Source organism: Bidens hawaiensis, unplaced genomic scaffold, assembly GCF_021521415.1.
Source record: "Bidens hawaiensis isolate Kalapana, Puna unplaced genomic scaffold, B.hawaiensis_p1.1 tig00000055_1, whole genome shotgun sequence".
In the NCBI taxonomy this organism is placed as follows: Eukaryota; Viridiplantae; Streptophyta; class Magnoliopsida; order Asterales; family Asteraceae; genus Bidens; species Bidens hawaiensis.
Genome location: NW_027491016.1, coordinates 147,430 through 167,709, shown reverse-complemented (window position 1 = coordinate 167,709; position 20,280 = coordinate 147,430). Strand labels below are relative to the sequence as shown.

Here is a 20,280-nt window from a genome sequence, read left to right as displayed (position 1 = left end):
AATTTCCAGCCCTAAAACACAACATATTCCATGTCTAAATCAAACTTTACAATAACAATTAAGGTCTATTAATCAAACAATCCAACAAGCTCATCAAACACTAACAATAATCATCATTCCTAGGTAGAACTAACAAGTTTAGCCTCTAATCATATTTGGACAGCCATGAATAATCATTAAAAGCATCATAAAACTCATACCAATCATCTTAACAATCGTCCAATAATCAATTCTAATCACAAACAATTCAATCTCTCAAGTAATTACAAAACAAATTCAACAATTAAGCAAGAATATCAAAGTGTATGAACAATGTGTAAAAGAAAGGATATGGAGTGAATATGGGCTGCTCCCGGCTGATGTAAACCGATGAAAAACGTCCCCGAGGCTTGTGCTTGTGTCCTTCTTCCTTCCCTAGCCGCCACAAGCTCCAACCCTAGCTCCACAAAACTTTTTTCCCTCTTTCTTTCTTGCTGCTGAGTCCGATCGGACCTGGGGCTGTTAGGGTTCTTTTTTTTTATGTTATAATATAATGTAGTCTTGGGCTTTTCATGATGCATATGGGCCGGGCTTTGAGCTTGGTCTTGAAATCGTATGCGTAAAAGTCCATTAAGCTCCTCGAAAAGCTCGGTTTCTTTCTTTGTTTCACCCAAAACCTACAAGATAATAAAAACTATGTAAAACCTATATAAAACAAGTTAAAACACATAAAATATAATATAATACATAGATAAAAGGCGCGAAAAATAAGTGTGTTTTACAACACATCATCCACCTCACCACTCCACATCAACATAAAAAAAAGGTTAATAAAAATTCGTCATTAAAAAGAAAATACTAAAAAATATGTTAAACCTATAATTTAACTAAAATTTAGAACTTAAGCAACTTAAATTAAAACATCTTTAAAATTTGGTTACCAATAATCTTTCAAGTTACCCGTTATATATCTAGCATCTTTAATATAAAATAAAATAGACAGCATTTTAGTTGTATAAAATCCAAACATCGTATAATGATTGTTAACGAAGTTGCAAATGCATTAAAATATTTAGTGTTTTTACTCGATTAAAAACATTATAAAGCCATATATATGGATTACAATTAAAGTAAGGCATTCACCAACTCTTGCCATTTCTAGATGTGAGACATCTTTGACTTATTTGTTTATTACTCATAAATAAATTGAAGAGCACTGAGTGGGAAACCACTAATCAATAATCATATCCCCCGCAAGCAAATTAAAACAATATTGTGTTGGCTTGTGGTATTAATTAAAAAACAAGTGTTGACCATTTAGTTCTGTAAAAAGGGTTCTATCAAAGCATTTCAACGCAAACACAATCTTTAGCCTTGTAAAGGAAAAGAGTCTAGCATGGGAAGTGTTGGGGTGTTGAGGGATTGGCCTCAACCTTTGTATGCTTTTGTTTTCTTGTTGGTTGCTACTCGTGTAGTCATTGCTGACAATCCTTATGGTTATGAACCTCAACATTATGATGTTTCTAAGTCTCCGCCACCGGTGAAGCAAACGTGGCCTTCTCCTTCGTATATCTACAAGTCACCACCACCACCTTCGTATTTATACAAGTCTCCACCTCCTCCATCACCCTCCCCACCCCCTCCGTATGCTTATAAGTCTCCACCGCCGTCATCACCATCCCCACCACCTCCTTATGTGTATAAGTCTCCACCCCCTCCATCACCGACCCCAACACCTCCTTATGTTTACAAGTCTCCACCTCCTCTATCACCGTCTCCACCACCTCCTTATGTTTACAAGTCTCCACCCCCTCCATCACCGTTCCCACCACCTCCTTATGTGTACAAGTCTCCCCCTCCACCATCTCCATCCCTACCGCCTCCTTACATCTACAAGTCTCCACCTCCTCCATCACCATCACCACCACCTCCATATGTTTACAAGTCTCCCCCTCCACCATCTCCATCCCTACCGCCTCCTTACATCTACAAGTCTCCACCTCCTCCATCACCATCACCACCACCTCCACCTCCATATGTTTACAAGTCTCCCCCTCCACCATCTCCATCCCCACCACCACCATACGTCTACAAGTCTCCCCCTCCGCCGTCCCCTCCACCACCATACGTCTACAAGTCTCCCCCTCCACCGTCACCGTCCCCGCCACCTCCATACGTCTACAAGTCTCCACCTCCTCCATCACCGTCCCCACCACCTCCATATGTCTACAAGTCTTCCCCTCCACCATCTCCATCCCCACCACCGCCATACATCTATAAGTCTCCTCCCCCGCCATCACCATCCCCACCACCTCCTTACATCTACAAGTCTCCACCCCAGCCATCACCATCCTCGCCACCTCCTTACATATACAAGTCTCCACCTCCTCCATCACCATCCCTGTCACCTCCTTACATCTACAAGTCTCCCCCACCACCTTCACCATCCCCACCACCTCCTTACATCTACAAGTCTCCTCCTCCACCATCACCGTCTCCACCACCTCCATACATCTACAAGTCTCTCCCTCCACCTTCACCTTCACCACCACCTCCCTATATTTACAAATCTCCTCCTCCACCTTCACCATCCCCACCACCTGCCTACAAAGACATGTCACCACATCCATCAGTAAAGTCCCCTTCTCCTTCGGTTTACTATTATAAGTCTCCACCGCCACCAAGACAATATTATTAAAGCACACACATCTTCAATCAAGCATAATGTGACAAGGTTAACTTGTTACATGTCTTCTTCTGAAACAATTTATTTCTTTGCATCATTCTTGTTCAGTCGTATTTGTGATTTGTTAAGGCCCAAACATGCCATCACCTTAATTTGTTATCATTATTTTCTGAAACACTTAATTTGTTCATAATCTTTAATTTCCTTCTTACTGCTAAGTTAATGCAAACAATATATTAGAATGGCATTTCACTCCTTAGTTATAAAAACTGTAACTTGTTTATCTAAATGATTCAAACAAGTTGTAATATATGTTGGTTAAACGTCATAAAAAGCTTGACTTTATAATTTTGTTATAGTTTTAAATATGTTAATAAACTTATTTAATTGAATCTACCATAGACCAATATTTTTGTAGTGTTAAGAATTGTCAGCCCTGCTCTTTTTATTTTCCCTTTTTATACACCATTTAAGAATCAAATGTAAATGTTTGAAGACAAATTAATAGTAAACGTTACAATTATTTTGAAAATATATTGAAATGAAGATTATTGTAATTATAACTTGGAAATTTGGAAAATAGCCAAATCAACACACACAGATTTGTCATAATAATAAATATGAAAATTATTGCAATGTTTGGATTAAAAGTCAAAATATAAACAGTCATCAATTATCTTTTAACATTTAACAAGTTCAAAGAGTTCTGCAAAGGATGGCTGTTTAACATCAACATTAAACAACTATACAATCTGTCCAATGTACATACATGATCAACAAATTCTCCAACACGTGAACTTGGTTGAACACTCGCTAAACACTGAGTTTGGGTCGGAAATCAGATTTCACAAACGGTGCAGTAAACTCATCAGCACAAGCCATCCGTATCCGTTCAGGAGTTGCAGGATTATCAAGAGGAAACCAACCATGATGCCCTGATTCGGCTCTTGCAGCTATTATTGCATCTTTTATGGCAAAGAACACAGATGATGCCAGAAAGAATGGCGGTTCACCAACAGCTTTTGATGAATGTATAGCCTTGTCATTCGGTGCATCCTGTAATACAAATTAACAAATATTATTGATTTGTGTTTCTTGCATGTTTTACAAAATTGTCATATACTTATATATACCTTCAATAGAGAAACCTTGAATTTGAAAGGAACATCATTGACAGATGGAATTTTATAATTTCCAGGACCGGAAGTGAACAAGCAACCAGGTGGGACCCATTTGTGAGCTTTATCACCCCATTTCAGCTCTTCCAGAGCCACCCATCCCATGCCTTGCACAAATGCGCCTTCAATCTGTAAACAAATATGCAAAAATAACATTATTAAACTGTAGCCAAAATTAGATGATTGAGGAACAGAACTAGCTGAAACGAATATGCACCTGTCCGACATCAATGGCTGGATTGATGGAGAATCCAAGGTCCAAGATGACATCAGCAGCCCTCGTGTGGAAATCCCCAGTCAACGTGTCGATTTCCACCTCAGCAAACGCAGCTCCGTATGTGAAATACCTGAACGGGTGACCTTTTCCAGTTTTCCAGTCGAAACCTATGTCGGGAACTATGTGAAACCCGTGTGCAGAGAGATCTACTCGCTCAAAGTAGCATGCATTTACCAACTGCAAAATAAATAAATACTATCAACAAATGAACTAATGAAATCTCTTTTTGGTTTAAGATTAAGATTAACTGAGTAAACGAACAAAACACAAACACCTAAACCAAAGAATTCTCTTTTTGGTTTTATTTTGTTAATAAAAATTATAAATATATATAAAGTATAGTCTGTCAAAAAAATATTAAATTTAAAACTATATAAGATAGGGTTGTAAATAAAACGGACGAACACCAATGGAAGTTTGTACATGTTAATTTGTTGGCATTTAACCGAATAGAAGAACGAACACTAATACTTAAGTGAACATATTTTATTGTTGGTGTTTGTTCGTTATAAAATTTTTGCAATAACAAGCGTGTAGAGAAATATATAGAATTATATAACAATATCTTGTAAAGAAAATATTAAAGCTAAAAGTATATACGCTTACGGTTGTAAATATCAAAAATCTGTTTTCTGTAATTAATGAGTTAAAGATATATTTATATAATAATAACAATTATGATATATAACTATGATAAATATAATTAAATAACATATATTATGTTACATAAAAAAGTATATACACACACACAAACAATCATAAAAATGCATAAATAAACTAATTAAATCATGAGAAGATCAATAGTTTTAAAATTACATAAATAGTCCTTTAGGGGTAAAAAGATCAAACTGCCATGACTTAATAGAAAAGGTTTACTTCAGTTGGCGTAAAGGACCTAATTTATCACAAAACACTTACACAAAAGATGTCTAACGTACTTAATGAAGACAAAGGACCAAACATGCAAGTAGGTATGAAAAAAGACGTTTTCTGTAATTTATTCATAAATAAACTAATGAAGTGTGATTAATGTACCTCAACAAAAGAAGTATGTTTATTCAAAGCTGCAATTGGTTCCATTCTTGCTTTGATTTGGTTACAAGCATCCAAAACTGCAGCCCCATACATATCAGAACTAGCAGAAGCTGCTGTTGGAGATGCATTAGGGACCTAATGACAGATCGAGCCATCAAGAAAAGTATGAAGAGTGTAGCATTTAAAAGTAATATTATTATTAATTACCTTGTCAGTACTTGTCTCGGAAATAAAAACTGAACTAAGAGGAATATCAAACGCGGAAGCAGCAATTTGGGCCACTTTTGTATGTAAACCCTGGCCCATTTCAACACCACCATGTGTAACCAACACGGTTCCATCTGTATACACTTGAACCAGTGCACCTGCCTGCAGTCAATGAGATAATTAGTTATTTGAGTGTTTAAATATGTATGCATAAAAGGACCAAAAATGGCATTTTGTCACCTGATTCATGAACTTGGTTGTAAAAGAAATGCCAAATTTAGTTGGAATTATAGCAACTCCACGTTTCTTCCATCGGTTATGAAGATTAAAATCTTCAACTTCACTTCTAACTTTCGAAAAGTTGCAGGATTTCTTGAGTTCATCCCAAAGCCGATGCAAAGTACAGTCTTGAATTTGTTGACCGTAGTGTAATATTGAGCCTTCATTAATGAAATTAATTTCCTAAAACAGAATCATACCTTTTAGTAACAATATATAATAATAACAATAGCACATATTGCTTTGAATTCTAATGCATACTCTGATTTCTTCTGGGCTTTTGTTAACTTCCATGGCTATTCTTTGAATCCAATTCTCGGTTATAAGCATGCCTTGGGGCCCACCGAACCCTCTGAAGGCCGTATTGCTAGGATAATTAGTGAAACAAACGTTTCCGCTAATTCTAACGTTTGGAATCTCATAAACATTATCCGAGTGATACATTGCACGCTCAAGTATCACTAAAGATAGATCAAGTGAATTCCCTGCATTGTTATAGACTTCAAGATCTAATGCAAGCACCTTCCCTTCATTCGTGAACCCGACCTAATTTATTATTATGTCACCAGTTTAGTCACATCATAACCTTGACCAGTCAATATAGAACCTAAATTTTGAAACTATACCTTGTATTTTCCAAGAAAGCTGTGTCGCTGACCGGTTACTTGCATATCTACATCTCTATCTAATGTGAGTTTAACAGGACAATTTAACATGTATGCTGGTACAGAAGCAACCGCAGCAAAGAAAGCTGAGCGGGTCTCTTTCCCACCAAATCCACCACCGATTCGTTTCACTTTGCAAACCACTTTTGACATTGGAAGACCGAGCACGTGTGCCACATACTTTTGGTGCTTTTGTGGTGCCTAGATACAAGTAAAAACATATGATAAGAAATTGGTGTAAAAACATATTACAAGCGTTTGCTGTATACCTGAGTTGATGAAATCATGTGAACCTCATGGCCACCATCCATGGTCCAAACAAAGGTACTCTGCGGCTACAAATAGAAGTGTTCTTGACCACCAATATGAACCTCACCCTCAATGATTTTATGGCATTGGTTTGACTGAAAACCGAGGTCAACTGACCCTTTAGTTAAACACCTATGAGAATTTGGATGGAAACTTTTGAGCTTGACTGCATCCTCTATGGATAATACAGCTGGCAGATCTTCATACTCGATAACCACTTTTCTTGCTGCAAGTTTTGCGTTTTCGTGAGTGTCGGCTACAACTACTCCTATAACCTGCATAAATTTGGGTGTAAAGAGCTACCAAGGTCACCTAGTATGTAACAAAAATTCGAAATATAGAAAATTGTACAAACAGTTTTTAACATTTGTGAAAGGGTTGCACGTTTAGTCCCCACCGTTAAACCCAGATAGTTTTTAACAGGAAAGTGATGTCATGAGAGGGTAATTGTGTTTTATAAAATAACTCTTTAAAACTCCAGAACCACAAATATCAACTTGAAAAGACACAGTTACCCTCACATGAAATGCACAAGACATCAATTTTACCGACATAACCCAACTACCCACCATGATGATCCAAAGAAGCTGCAGCCATATTTCCTATTTTCACGTTTGTTTTTAACTTGTTATTATGACTAGTAGTTTTTTTCAATTCCTCAGCTTATCCATGATCCCACTTTCAATCAAACCCTCACCTCCATATATGTTTTCATATATGCATTTGTAAGCCTATTTAAAGGCTGATTCCGTTTAAATGAAACACAGAAAATTGAAGTACATGATCTTATTTTTATTATTGTATATTAAATCATTGGGAGATCGCCGATCTCGAATCCGGCTTGCATCATTCATCCTCTAGCAAATGCTTGGGTTAAGTTCGTAATTTAAAAATCTGGGGACCAAACTTGCAATTTGGTCAAAACACAGGGACCATTTGCGCAACTTTCTCTTCAAAATATATAAAACCTCAACTGTTTTATTTCAAAAATTAACATATGCTTGTAACAACATATATTGATCATATTTAACAATACAGTACGGGAATTATGTACCTGGCCAACACAAGTGACAATCTCAGAAACAAAAACTTCCTCATCTTCAACAACCGGACCAGTAAAATTATCACCCGGGATATCTTTAGCAAAAGAGATGCCAGCAAAGCCAGGTGATGACCTGGCACCAGAATCATCAATTGAAAGTAATCGAGCATGAGGCTTTTTACTCAATATCAAAGCAGCATGTAAACCGCCAGGTGGCATTGGGGTGTCATCTGTATACTCAGCCTCTCCGGTTACCTGAAGTCTTGCTGACATATGAACCTCAGGGGACCCCACAGCAGTCCCCTGCTTTGTAATTGCATAATCTTGGCTACCCATTACCGATGGACGGGTAAACGACTCCACGGCTGATAAATGTGATGCAGGTACAGATTCATTAAACGAATCTTGACCGTCCATTTGATGAGACACCCACAAAAAGAACTTGAAAAAGAAACTTAAAGTCAAAGACTTTCGAAACTCCACCATGCCGCCTGGCGCATCTTCTGAAATCACAACATCCTGCTTCAAGATTTCTAAAGAGTTCTTCAAAAACTCCTTATTCCATGTTTTCCCAATCAAATAATCGTTTGTTTTTAAAACCGATAACGAAACAGGAGCAACACCACCATACACAACACACGCATCAGAAACAATCCAATTTTTCTCCTTTTTTTCAAGAAAAACACGCATTCCACTATTCACAAGTGCAATATCATCATCCCGTCTATGAGCCTGTTTAAACTCTTTAACATACTCAAACTCACGAGTCCACGGAAGAAAAACTGATAACAGAATCTCATCATTCCTCATATCCACTTTTCTATAACCCAAAAAGAAATTTGCTGCCAAAACTGTTCTAATGGTTCCTTTACAATCAACAACTTTAAATTCTGCTCTTGCTGCCATCCAAAGTGGATTCAAGTCTGATATTGGGCTCGCGGTGCATATATTCCCACCAACCGATGCAACATTTCTAATTTGAGTACCCGCAAACCACTTTATCTGTTCAATAATAGCCTTACAAGATGATGTTTCGTGAACCGGACGTTGTTCAACAACTTGTTTCAAAAACTTTTGAAGCTCGGAGAGCCTTACACCAGCACCGATCTCAATGCCATTGTGGTCAATGGTCAAAGTATTAAGTTCTGGTACGTGGGTAGCAGAGATGAAAACCGGGTAGTGAATTTTCTTTAACCTAGTTTCGATTCCTAATTCCGTGTTTCCTACAACTAACTTTGCATCGGGATACTTTGACTTTAACTCCAATACGTGTTTTAACAATAACGGTCTGTACCATTTGATACCACCAAATCCAGTTAAACTTAAATAACTTGATTTCCTCATTAAAAACTGTGGTGGAAATATGATTTCTTTGTTTGTATATGAACTACCATCAATTTCATTATAAGAAACGGGTTTATATCCTTGTTCAACGGGTTCTTTGTTGGGCCCACAAGAACAGGGTTTGCCAGTTGAAGGGCAAATAAACTCACCATTGTTAGATTCTTGTGATGTAAGAGAACAAGAACCACTTGTGTATAACAAATCATTGCTTTTTGCAAACACTCGAAAGGCATCGAGAATCGGTCGATAACCGGTGCACCGACATAAATTTCCTGCAAGGCTTTCTTCGATTTGCTCTTCAGTAGGTGGTGTTTTATTAGACCTTAATAATGCATACATAGACATGATAAATCCAGGTGTACAAAATCCACATTGTGACCCGTGGCGGCTTGCTAATGATTCCTGTATATATTCCGTTATGCTATGATCATGTTATAAATAAGTTGAAAATGAAGGTGGGACCCACAAAACGAGAATAAAGAAAACGTACCTGAACCGGATGCAAGCCGAATTTTCGATTGCCTACACCCTCAACTGTGATTACATGCATTCCTTCAACAGAATATAGTGGGGCCAAGCAAGCATTAATTGCTTGGTGCCTGATAAAAATAGAAAAAAAATAATATGACCATTGAAACAAGAAAACAAACCAAAAAAGGATCCTACCTGTGTTGAGTGGAGGCTTTCAAATTTAATTCACAGACCTTATTGTTAAAGTCAACACAAGAGGCTGCTGTTTCTCTTTTTTTTTTTTTTTTTACAGACTTAGGGTATGTTTGGTTGGCGGTAATGGAATGAAGGGGGAATGGAATGGGAGAAGGAATGGAATGGACAAAGGAATGAAATGGATCATTACCATTCCTTTGTCTTGTTTGGTTAACCTATAGGAATGAAATCAATTATTTATTTTTATTGTTTGGTATCCAAAAAAATTATAGAAATGAAATAGAAATAATAAAAACACTCTTATCTCAAAATACTTTTTAACCAAAAAAAAAAACAAAAAAAAAACCCGACAATGATGACGGTGGTAGCTCCGGCGACGAAAATGGTGGTGGCGGCGACGGTGGTGTCGGCGGAGTTGGTGGTGGTGCCAATGGTAGTGGTGGTGGTTGTTAGGTGGTGATGTTGTTGAGAAAGTAGGGTGAAGGGGGAATGGAATGAAAAAAAAATGAAGGGGGGTGGGAAGGAATGGTTTTGATGGAATGGGATTCCATGTGTAATGGGTGATTCCATTCCATTGAGCAACCAAACACCACTTTTTTCATTCACACGTAATGAATCATTCCATTCCTACTGTCATTGCTGCATACCAAACGCTACCTTAGTAAATAAACTAAAAGGTTTGGTTCCTATTTTCATGGAAAACCAAATTGATTCTGATTTAGGATTGGTAGTTGTTTTGTTAGTATAAATTAACAGTAGAGCAAGATGTGTCGATTAAACACCATTTAAGGCGACATGTTTAACCAAACTTGTTATTTTCTTAAACACTAACACGGACAAGTCTAATAAGCCAGTTACATGCACCTTAAAACGAGTAACATGAGCAGTTTAATAACACGAGTGAGACGACACGTTTAACCCACTCTTTGGCATGACCATGTGACTAACTAAACACGGTTAAGCAATAATATAACAACTAACACTATAAATTAAAAGTTACCAAAAATTAAAGCCATATTTAATCACCAATAATGCTATATAAAGACAATGCCATTTTGATAAGCGGGTGGTCAAAAATGCGCCGTGTCAGCCTATTAACCTAATGGGTCGAACCCCTTGTGGCACGCTTTTAATCGCGCCATAAACGTCTTGACCCATTTTTTTATCAGAACTCATTTACCATAAACGCCAATCCATTTAACTTTGTGTCGAGTCATATTGTCTTAACAATTGTGTTATAAATTACATAACCCTAATAATAATTAACCATAGTTAAATCCTCAAACTTTGTCACAAAGCACACACACACATACAAATACATATAGAGAGAAAGAGAGGGAGACTCACACGCATTTGTTAGAATTTTGATCAAAGTAAGACACCATAACAGTGCACGCCCCACAACCGCCTTCGCCACAACCTAACTTAGTCCCTGTTAAACCTGCATCTGTATCACCACAATAATAACAAAAAAGTAGTCAGATCATTTAGTAGCAAAACTAATCACGTACTCGTATAAATTCGGGGACAAAATTTTAAGATCGTTTAGTAGCAAAACTTCGGGTGAGCAAACAGGTCAGACCCCTGAGACCCGACCCAGACCCGTTTAATTGTATTCTCAAGACTGACCCTGTTATAAATAGCCCAGGTCTGATCGGTTCAGGGTCTTACCCGGTTCATGCTCACCCCTAGCAAAACTAATCACTTATATGTATAAATATGGGGACACATTTTTAAGATCATTAAGAAAATTGAAAAAAAAAAACCCTAATTTAGCAACAACAAATCAAGCAAACAAACATCCAATTAGAACTTAGAAGTAAACATATACCTACCAGTAACATCAATTTCCATCTAAACAAACCTAATACTACTAATACTATCTCCAACAAATTATGACCGTCCGATCACCAATCTCACGAACTAAATTAGAAACGGATTTGTAGTTCTGACGTCAACATAAAGAAATCACTAAATACAGATAGCACAAAACTGATGAATCAGAATCCAAATAATCAAAATAATTAAAATTTAATAATCAAAGTTATGATGCTATTGTTTAGAAGCAAAACTAATCACATATGCATACATATTGGGGACAAACCTAAAAAAAATAAAAAAAAAATAAAATTTAAAAAACCTAAATAAGTGCCAACAAATCAAGCAAACAAACATCCAATTAGAAGTCAAGTAACACAAGTAATCATATATACTACCAGTAGGCATCAATTTCCATCAACAACAAATTATGAACATCCGATCACAAATCTCACAAACTAAAATTAGAAACCGATTCGTAGTTCTGATGTCAACATAACGAGACCACTAAATACAGATAGCACAAAACTGATGAATCAGAATCCAAATAATCAAAATTATGCTGCTATTGTTTAGAAGCAAAGTAATCACATATACATACAAATTGGGGACAAACTTTCAAAAAAAAAAAAAAAAACCTAAATTAGTGCCAACAAATGAAGCAAGCAACAAACATCCAATTAGAAGTCAAGCAAGACAAGTAATCATATATACTATACTACCAGTAGCATCACTTAGTAACAGATTCATAAAATTGATGTGAACATGATGTGATTGCTATATATAGATAACAGAAAACTGATGAAAATAATAAAAGTAATGAGGTAGGTTATTGATAGTTTATAGTTATAGTTATACCTCTGAGATACTCGAGCAGTGTTAAGTGAGCTAAACCGTCAGGCAGAACGTTACGGACTCCATTAACGTACAACACAGCTTCATTTGATTCTTGTAGCTCATCATCAGTCTTCAACGATCCCATAATACGTGTGTGATTTTGACGATGGAAATGAGAGATTTGATTGAGTATTATTATTATTATTTGGAAAAGTGAAAACTGAACACTCTTTGTGGGATCGGTTCGGATCTGATAGGCGGTTCTGAATAGATGGGCCCTGGCTTTCTATGTTTATCGGGTACAAAATCAATAATATTTCTTAATGATACTTCCTCTTCCGCTTTTACCTATTTGGCTAAAAATATTCTTAACTTTTGATTTGTTATCCATCACTTTCAACTTTTTTTTTATTTGTTTTTGTCACTTAGTCACTGACGTCGTTGGTGGAATCTCGATTTTTCGGCAAAGCAGATGATCGGAAACAGAGAAGGGGGAGGTCCGCGCGACTAGGGTTTCCGGCGAAAAACACTATCGGAAAAAGAGGAGGTAGGCGGCATGGCTAGGGTTTCGCTGTAGCCGGCGACGGCCTCTGACTCAGGGTGGTTTGGACATCTATTGGAGGCGGCTGCAGCAACTCCAAGGTCCAATTGACGCAAAGAAAGAACCGATCGGTAAGATGCAAGGTGTTCCGACGGTTGTGAAGTACATCTGGTAGTTTGGTATGGTTTCCGAGAGGATTTCACTAATGACGTTAGTTGTCCGTTAGTGAGGGTGTGACAAAAACAAATAGAGCAAAAGTTGGGAGTGTTATCAGCCAGCGGGTGAAAATTGGGAGTGTTAAAAACCAATATCCCAATGCTGAGGAGGTGTCTGGGATTCCTTATCAAGGCCTCCTATTACGTTTCAAAAGGTTAATAAGTTTAACTTTTCCTCCTTATACCAAAAGCAATCCCAAACACGTTATTATTTTTTAAAAAGTTAATAAGTCGGCTAAACTAAGCAACCGCAAACACTTTATATCATTATTAAAACGTGAAAAATAGGTTGTCACAAACAAATGTGTAATGGGGTAACAAAAAAACAATGATTATTTAATTTTTCTTTTCATAATGTAAGTGAGGTAGTCTGATTAGTTGGAAAGCGTTATATAGTGCAACATTAAGGGGTGTGAAATAGATCAAAAGTTCTATTCTTATATAGTGTAACATTTAATTATTCAAAAAAAAGTTGAAAAAAGTCGTGGCCCCACAATATACATATGTAAACTATGTAGGTTTGTTTTCGTAGTGTAGTTTATATATGTTGAAAACTATATGATGTTTGTTAATTTTTTAATTTTTGTTGTTGATGTTAAATAAAAAAATGTAACGAAGAGAGCAACATCAATCCTTAGCCATATAAATGCAGGGTTTGGTGCGGTCTCCCAACACACGCACATTAGATCTAACTAGACTTAAGTTTTTTTTTTAACAACCAACGTATAAAGTCCGGCTACCCAGAGGAACCCAGTGGCAAAAGGCAACCTCATACGCCCACGATCGTAAACAACGTTAGGTAGCCCAAACCCACCATCTTTTGTTCCGAAGAAACCCGCAAGCAAAGACCCACTACGGTAAACCTGGTTGGGTGCGAATTCAAACTTGAGACTTGCGGCCTCCATTCCAAATCTTCAGTTTTCCGCCAATTCTAGTTGAGCGTCACTGGCTACCAGACTTAAACTTAAACAAACAGTAAAAAAAACATTAATCACTTAATCAGCCAATTAATTCTAGTATTTGATTATTTATCTAATTTCTTTCTATATTACTTTACAGAATACTTGATAGAACCAACTTTTAAATGTTATACAGTTTACAAATTGTATTGCATTTCATTTAATCTCACGCTTACAATAATCTCACGCCCGGTCCATACCCATATAAACATTCCAAACCCGCTAATGCTTCTTATAACTAAATACAACCAAATGCTTGTAAAGTTTAATCCATTGAGAAACAACAAATATCCAAATGATTCAGGTACAACTTATAAAGTAAACTCAATTCAGCAGAATTTAATTTTATCCTGTGAGCAAAACTTCAATAATGAAAACCAACATAACTTCAGCCGGTAATAGTAGGCATAACAATTAATTTAAAAATATAAATTATACTCCTCAATACGATGAGCCGCCCGTCTAGTGGTCTAGGACGTCACATGTATTTTGTCAACCACGGTAGCTCCTTGCTGTCTTTCAGTGCAAAACTCACATCATCACTGTCATCAAACCATAAAATTTTAACTAAATTGTTGTAACAAATAAAAAGTTGAGAATATAATAATATAAACAACTTTTGAGCTTTTTAAACAAATAACTGAAATAACCAACCTAGGAAAATTGAGCTGCAACTTCTGCAACCTGTGACTTGCTCCTGATTCACAGAGAAGAATTCTGGATTCACCAAGCTTGCACCTGCAATATAATATATATATATATATATATATATATATATTATTTTTAATTTATAAAGACAAGTAAGCAATAATAAAGAAAAATATGGATTATTACCCAATTCTCAAAAGCGTGTCCCATCCGGGAAATGTTATTCCATTGTTTGTACAGAGACATGAAACAGTTTGTGCTAACTGCATGCACCAAAGAAATAGCGCAAAATTAAACTTGGTGCAAGCGAAGATAATAAGAATTTTAACTTGTTAATATTCAAGTATATCTGACCTTTTCAAAGGTGGTCTCACTCATTCCTGTTTTGTAGAGCTCGTGCACCATTGCTGCTAAGAAGATCTTACTCAGTTTGGAACAACTCCTCATTACCTGAAAAGAGAAAGAATCAACATTTAACTAACTATACGACAAATAACTGTGAATTTGTAAAAAAAAAAAAATTAAACGTGTGATGAAAATCTTCACCGTCTACCTGAATATGAGGAGCCTGGAACATTTCTTGTATGGCTGCTTCAACTTCAGACATGCCAACAAGTGACTTTCCTGCAAACATCAATGGTTTATGAATATCATATAAGCATTAACCTTTATTCATCCATAAAAAATTTATAAATTAAAAAAATTAATTACCTGTTTTTGGAAGCGAGGTAGAATTCTTAACGCGATAGTCTGAAAGTTCAGCTGCACGACGACATATTTCTAGGGCACGGCGTGCATCTCCTGAAACTGCTGCAACCTAATTAAGGATGATACATTTCTATTAGTACAGTTGGCAATTTCAACCTATTTACATCAAGCGTACACAAAAAAGTAAAAAATGAACAAAGAAGTGTATGCAAGTCAAAAAAGCCTGGTCAGGAAAGTGCTCGTAAAAGAACTGAACAAACACGAGCATAGTCATGTTCCTTCTTTTAACTATAATCGAAAAAGCAATCAAGCATAAACAATTAAGCAAATGGGTGGTACTTGTTCATTTGTTAACAGTAGAAACGAATGGTTCACGAGCGTAAGCGTACAAACATAACTGAACATAGATGAAAAAACATAAATGAGCTAAAACTAGTTGAAAGTCATTTGACTACCATCGTGTTGTGTCTAAAAAGTTATTGAATCTGTACTAAGTTGTTATGGAAGCAAAAAAGTAAAATTAACATATTAACAAACGTAAACGAACCTTTCTTGAAGCAAACTCTATAGCCTGTTTCTCAAACGCATCAATTCCTTTAAGACGACACCCGATGATTTCTTGAAGCTGCAAGTAGTTATAAGGAGCAAAGCAAAGCCTTTGTATACCCATCCGACTGGAAATTCTGGGAAGCAATTTCTCTGGAAGATCCATAGTATTTGCTATTCCTGTAAAATAATATTAATCAAAGCAATTAACAAAATTAAAGTGCTATAATCTTACTTGAGACAGAGTTTCTATAGATGCTTACCAATGACAATAAGTTTAGAATTTGCTTAGTAGGCCAATCAAGAATGTTGTATAAAACCTATGGACAAAACACAAATTGTTAATTTATCATAATGCACTTAAGTAGTTAAGTCTAGGTAAAAAGTTTATAAGTCTGAGTAGGTTTTACCGATTGATTTCTAGTTACTAGAAGATCAAGTTCATCAATAAGAAGTATACACGGGCGATCATCATCTTTGCTACTTTTAACCCCATTTGAAAACTTGTCATTCAGCAAATTGAGAGCTTTTTTCCAACTAACCCTATGCCCTGTTAAAGCTTCATAGATAACCTGGAAATATTCATGAATCAGGTTTAGGCAATTATTATAATGTACAAGACATTCAAAAGATCAAAACAGTTCAACTGATGTAAATATGTACTCTGTATATATTCTCTGGCGCAGCCAACTTCAGACCATTTATCTCCACAAAAGAGTATGGTTTAACAATTCCAGCATCAACTTCTGACCGAAGGCTCCTCATCACCGCAAGCACACTCATTGTCTGTAAATAAACCCGTGTTTAAATACAGAATGCTTCTCATTCTTAAAAGTATTGTGAATTGTAAAATACGGATCGTGAAGAAAATAAAATATGAATAACAAAAGCACACCAAATCAACATAATTCTTTGCTAACTACTAAAGTTTACCACTTTACCTTGCCAGTTCCTGGAACACCATGGATGTAAAGGCAACGTCCTAGACATTGATCATCACATATAGCCCCTTTGATAAACGCAGTTATTTCTTCCATTTCTCTGCGAATAATAAAACACCAGTTAATATAAAATAAAGAGTAAACAAAAAATGAAATTTTTTAATGTTGGTTTCCTATGAAAACCTCAAATGCCACTTACTTATTCCTACATGGCAAAGATTTAGGCAAAGTTGCAAGCAGAAGTGCTGCTTTTGCCTTTTCAAGTTCAGTCTGCTTGTGAGACCTCACATGCTCAGGAATTCTCTTTGTACCTATTTTCTGGAGTCCAAAGGTAAAGCCTTTTCTTGAATTCTGCACAATATGAAACAAGTCGAGTTCAGTTTCAGTCAAAACATGCCTAAAAAAACGAACAATAAGATTTAAGTATTCTTACTGCAGCTGCTTCGCGTGCAGGGGTTGATCCACATGCTGATGTGTCCTATCCTCCTCTTCTTCATATTCCATGTCATCAGACAACTCAGCATTTGAATCCTCCTCATCACCGCTCCAATCTTCATCATGCTCAGCTTCTTCATCATCCTAACAAATCAGAAAGCAGTCAAGTCTTATGCTATCTTCAAATCAATCATATACAAAAATCATTACTCAATATTATAAAGTACTCACATCTTCATTGTTATCAATCTCTGCAATCCGCTTGAAACTGTGCCAATTCACATCATACTCATACTCACATAGAAACACATCATCACCTTCATTCTCAGCCTTTGCATATTCATTTGGGCTCATGACATAACAATGTCTAAGAACAGTTTCCATCTAAAAAACACACTCAGATAATTTCAAAGTAAGCAATTAAACATATATAAGTAAAGATTTAAACTTATCGGCCTAGTCATGGACTCATAGGCGGATGTTTTAAGGGCCAAGAGGGGTTCCGGCTCCTTTTTTTTTGGTTAGAAGTTTAAATATAGCTCATTTACTTTGAATAATTTTATGTTTAAGAAAAAAAAATATATGATACTTTAAATGTTCAAGTTTCAGGCCCCCCTATATAGTTGTTAATAGCGAATAGCGGACAATAGCAGCAAAATGCCTATACGCTACATAGCGATAGCGATGAAATAGTGAGCGCTATTTTATGTTTAGCGATACACTAGAAAAACAATTAGAAATATTTTGTAAGCATGTTATATCTAAATACCCTCTTTTTGTGTGTATATTTAACATAAAACCTAAACTTCTGCTATTTTATAGGCATAATTAATATTAGGGCGCCATACTCAGAAGTCAGACAACGATAGATCATCGCTGGCTACACTATTCGCTATAGCGCTTGCTATGAGCGCTATTAACAACTATGACTGAGCCTAGCGTCATTAGGTGGTTCTATGGTTCTATATAAGTCCCTATCAGCAAGTTATCTGCCTACAACAGTAAAGATTCAGCACATGTATTACCTCATTATCAGCAAAGTCATTGGTTCTATACAACTCCCTTTTCAAATTATGCGGCTGTCTGCCCGCAGCTGTCTCCTCAGGAATCACATACCATCGACCCCGAAACCAGAAGCTGCCATCAGTCTCTTTCCATAAACTATATAGCCAAAAGATTACAACGATCAATATCAACAAAACAGAAAGATAAAAAAGTAAGTGATTATACAAACAGGAGAGGGTTCATGTACAAAATAATCTTAACATGAGAGTAGTAAAAATACCAATCTACAATAATTCAGGGCTGAAAACTAGAGGTGGCATTTTGGTAAATAGAGAGTGGTTCGCAAACTAAAAAAGACATTAACAAAGAAAAAAGCTAATAATAACAAAAGAATCAAAACCAACAACAAAATAATAACAGCAAAAGGAAAAGGCCTAAAAATAACAACAAAATACAAATCAGTAAGAGCATGTTTGGGATTGAGATTGAAAACTGTTTATTTGCTTATTGGCTTTTTCAAAAAGCCATTTTGAAAAGCCAGGATTTGAGTCTTTTGAAAAAAAATGCTTTTAACCCTTTCAGAAAGCAAATAAAAAGGATTTTTGTGATTGCCAAACACTTCTAACTTTTGTGATTGCCAAACACTTCAAGCTTATTGGCTTTTTGAAAACACCAATAAGCTAATAAGTTGTTTTCAAACACAATCCCAAACATGCTCCAAATACTTATAACGTCTCCTAATCAGAAATCAACAAATACGACCAAAAAATAACCACAAATACTTATAACAACAAACCTAATAACAACACTATAAAAATATGCAATTATACCTTTCAATCCTAACTGCCCACAAATCACTCGAAAGCAGCTTCTCCTTCGCCGTCCTGCGCACCTTCTTCCCTTCCGGAACCTCCGGCAACTTAACATCCCTCCCCAACTTCCTCCCCTCACAATATCCACAATCCAATCCCCTTCCGGAACCGCGCGCAACGGCGGCTTCAAACACCTCAAATGAAACCCTCCCAAACAATCATCACACTCAATCATTACACCTCTACCAGCCTTAAAACACACCCTGCACTCCTCAACTTCCGGCTCATCATCATCATCCTCTGTCCTCTTCACATACACGTCATCACCTGTCGAAAACTCGCCTCCGTCATAACTCACCTTCTTATAATACACTCTCCGTTTAAGTTTAGTCTTAGGTTTAATTTTAGTTTTACTAACCCTAGCGTTGACTCTGTCAACGGTGCTCTCAACTTTACTCTTCCGTTTCTTCGTTTCCGTTCGGTCTGGTGATAACGGCGAGAACGTGTTGCTGACGTCATCCTTGATTAAATCGTCTGATCCTTCTGTTTCGTTTGTTTCGTTTCCGTACAGTTTCTTCTTCGAACTGCGCGCTGACTCGGTCAACGTGTTGCTGACGTCATCATCCTCGATTGAACCGTGTGTTTCGTTTCCGTACGGTTTGTTCTTCTTCTTCGTCGAACGCGTTGGTTTGGGATTAACTGGAGTGTTTGCAGGTGGAATCGAACGAGGCGGTGAGGAAAGGAAGCGTAGCGAGCGTCTCGGTGAAGCTAAGGTTTGTGGCGTGAGTGGAATGGGAGTGTTTGGAGGCGATTTGAGTGATGGTTTGAGTGGAGTTTGTCTCGGTCTCTTTGGTGGTGTTGTTTCCGCCATGGATGTTGCATAGAGAGAGAGAGAGAGAGAGATTGGGGTTTGTAGAGTGAGAAATTGGCGGGAAGATGGGATACTGTTTTGCGCCATTCTTTGAAAAGGAAGATGGGTTGACTATTGACCTGTGAAAGAATAATTGGTTTTATTGTTTTGTTGTAATTAGGATCAAAAGAAATTAAGTTTTGATTTGTAAAACTTTAAAATGGACAATACTTAAAAAGATTCAGTTAAGAGAGGAGATCCATATATGGCTAAATATAGCTAATAATCTATAATATAT

At 36.6% G+C, this 20,280-nt stretch overlaps 1 protein-coding gene, 1 non-coding gene and 2 pseudogenes across 4 annotated transcripts; 1 reads left to right on the top strand and 3 right to left on the bottom strand.

Annotated features, from left to right (window-relative positions):
• The first annotated feature begins 1,375 nt into the window (after nt 1–1,375).
• LOC143618926 (uncharacterized) lies at nt 1,376–2,677 on the top strand. The gene has a single exon (XM_077091007.1). The coding sequence runs from the start codon at nt 1,376–1,378 to the stop codon at nt 2,675–2,677; it is 1,302 nt and encodes a 433-aa protein (XP_076947122.1).
• Nucleotides 2,678–3,459: 782 nt separating this feature from the next.
• LOC143547168 (xanthine dehydrogenase 1-like) lies at nt 3,460–12,467 on the bottom strand (annotated as a pseudogene). The gene is made up of 13 exons (XR_013137735.1): nt 12,344–12,467; nt 11,015–11,114; nt 9,492–9,600; nt 7,670–9,403; nt 6,576–6,890; nt 6,268–6,507; nt 5,903–6,187; nt 5,603–5,824; nt 5,363–5,524; nt 5,156–5,290; nt 4,061–4,297; nt 3,799–3,972; nt 3,460–3,721 (listed from the first exon to the last, which is right to left on the bottom strand). The product of XR_013137735.1 is annotated as a xanthine dehydrogenase 1-like (transcript).
• Nucleotides 12,468–14,173: 1,706 nt separating this feature from the next.
• Nucleotides 14,174–20,003, bottom strand: LOC143628406 (origin of replication complex subunit 1B-like; annotated as a pseudogene). The gene is made up of 17 exons (XR_013152745.1): nt 19,738–20,003; nt 19,151–19,641; nt 18,341–18,476; nt 17,547–17,699; nt 17,314–17,459; nt 17,080–17,231; nt 16,881–16,980; nt 16,603–16,725; nt 16,350–16,511; nt 16,203–16,259; nt 15,941–16,119; nt 15,397–15,502; nt 15,239–15,309; nt 15,040–15,135; nt 14,872–14,948; nt 14,692–14,775; nt 14,174–14,579 (listed from the first exon to the last, which is right to left on the bottom strand). The product of XR_013152745.1 is annotated as an origin of replication complex subunit 1B-like (transcript).
• On the bottom strand, nt 17,562–17,639 carry LOC143556583 (small nucleolar RNA snoR28). Its single transcript, XR_013139403.1, has one exon. It is a non-coding gene; the product is annotated as a small nucleolar RNA snoR28 (small nucleolar RNA).
• Nucleotides 20,004–20,280: the final 277 nt, after the last annotated feature.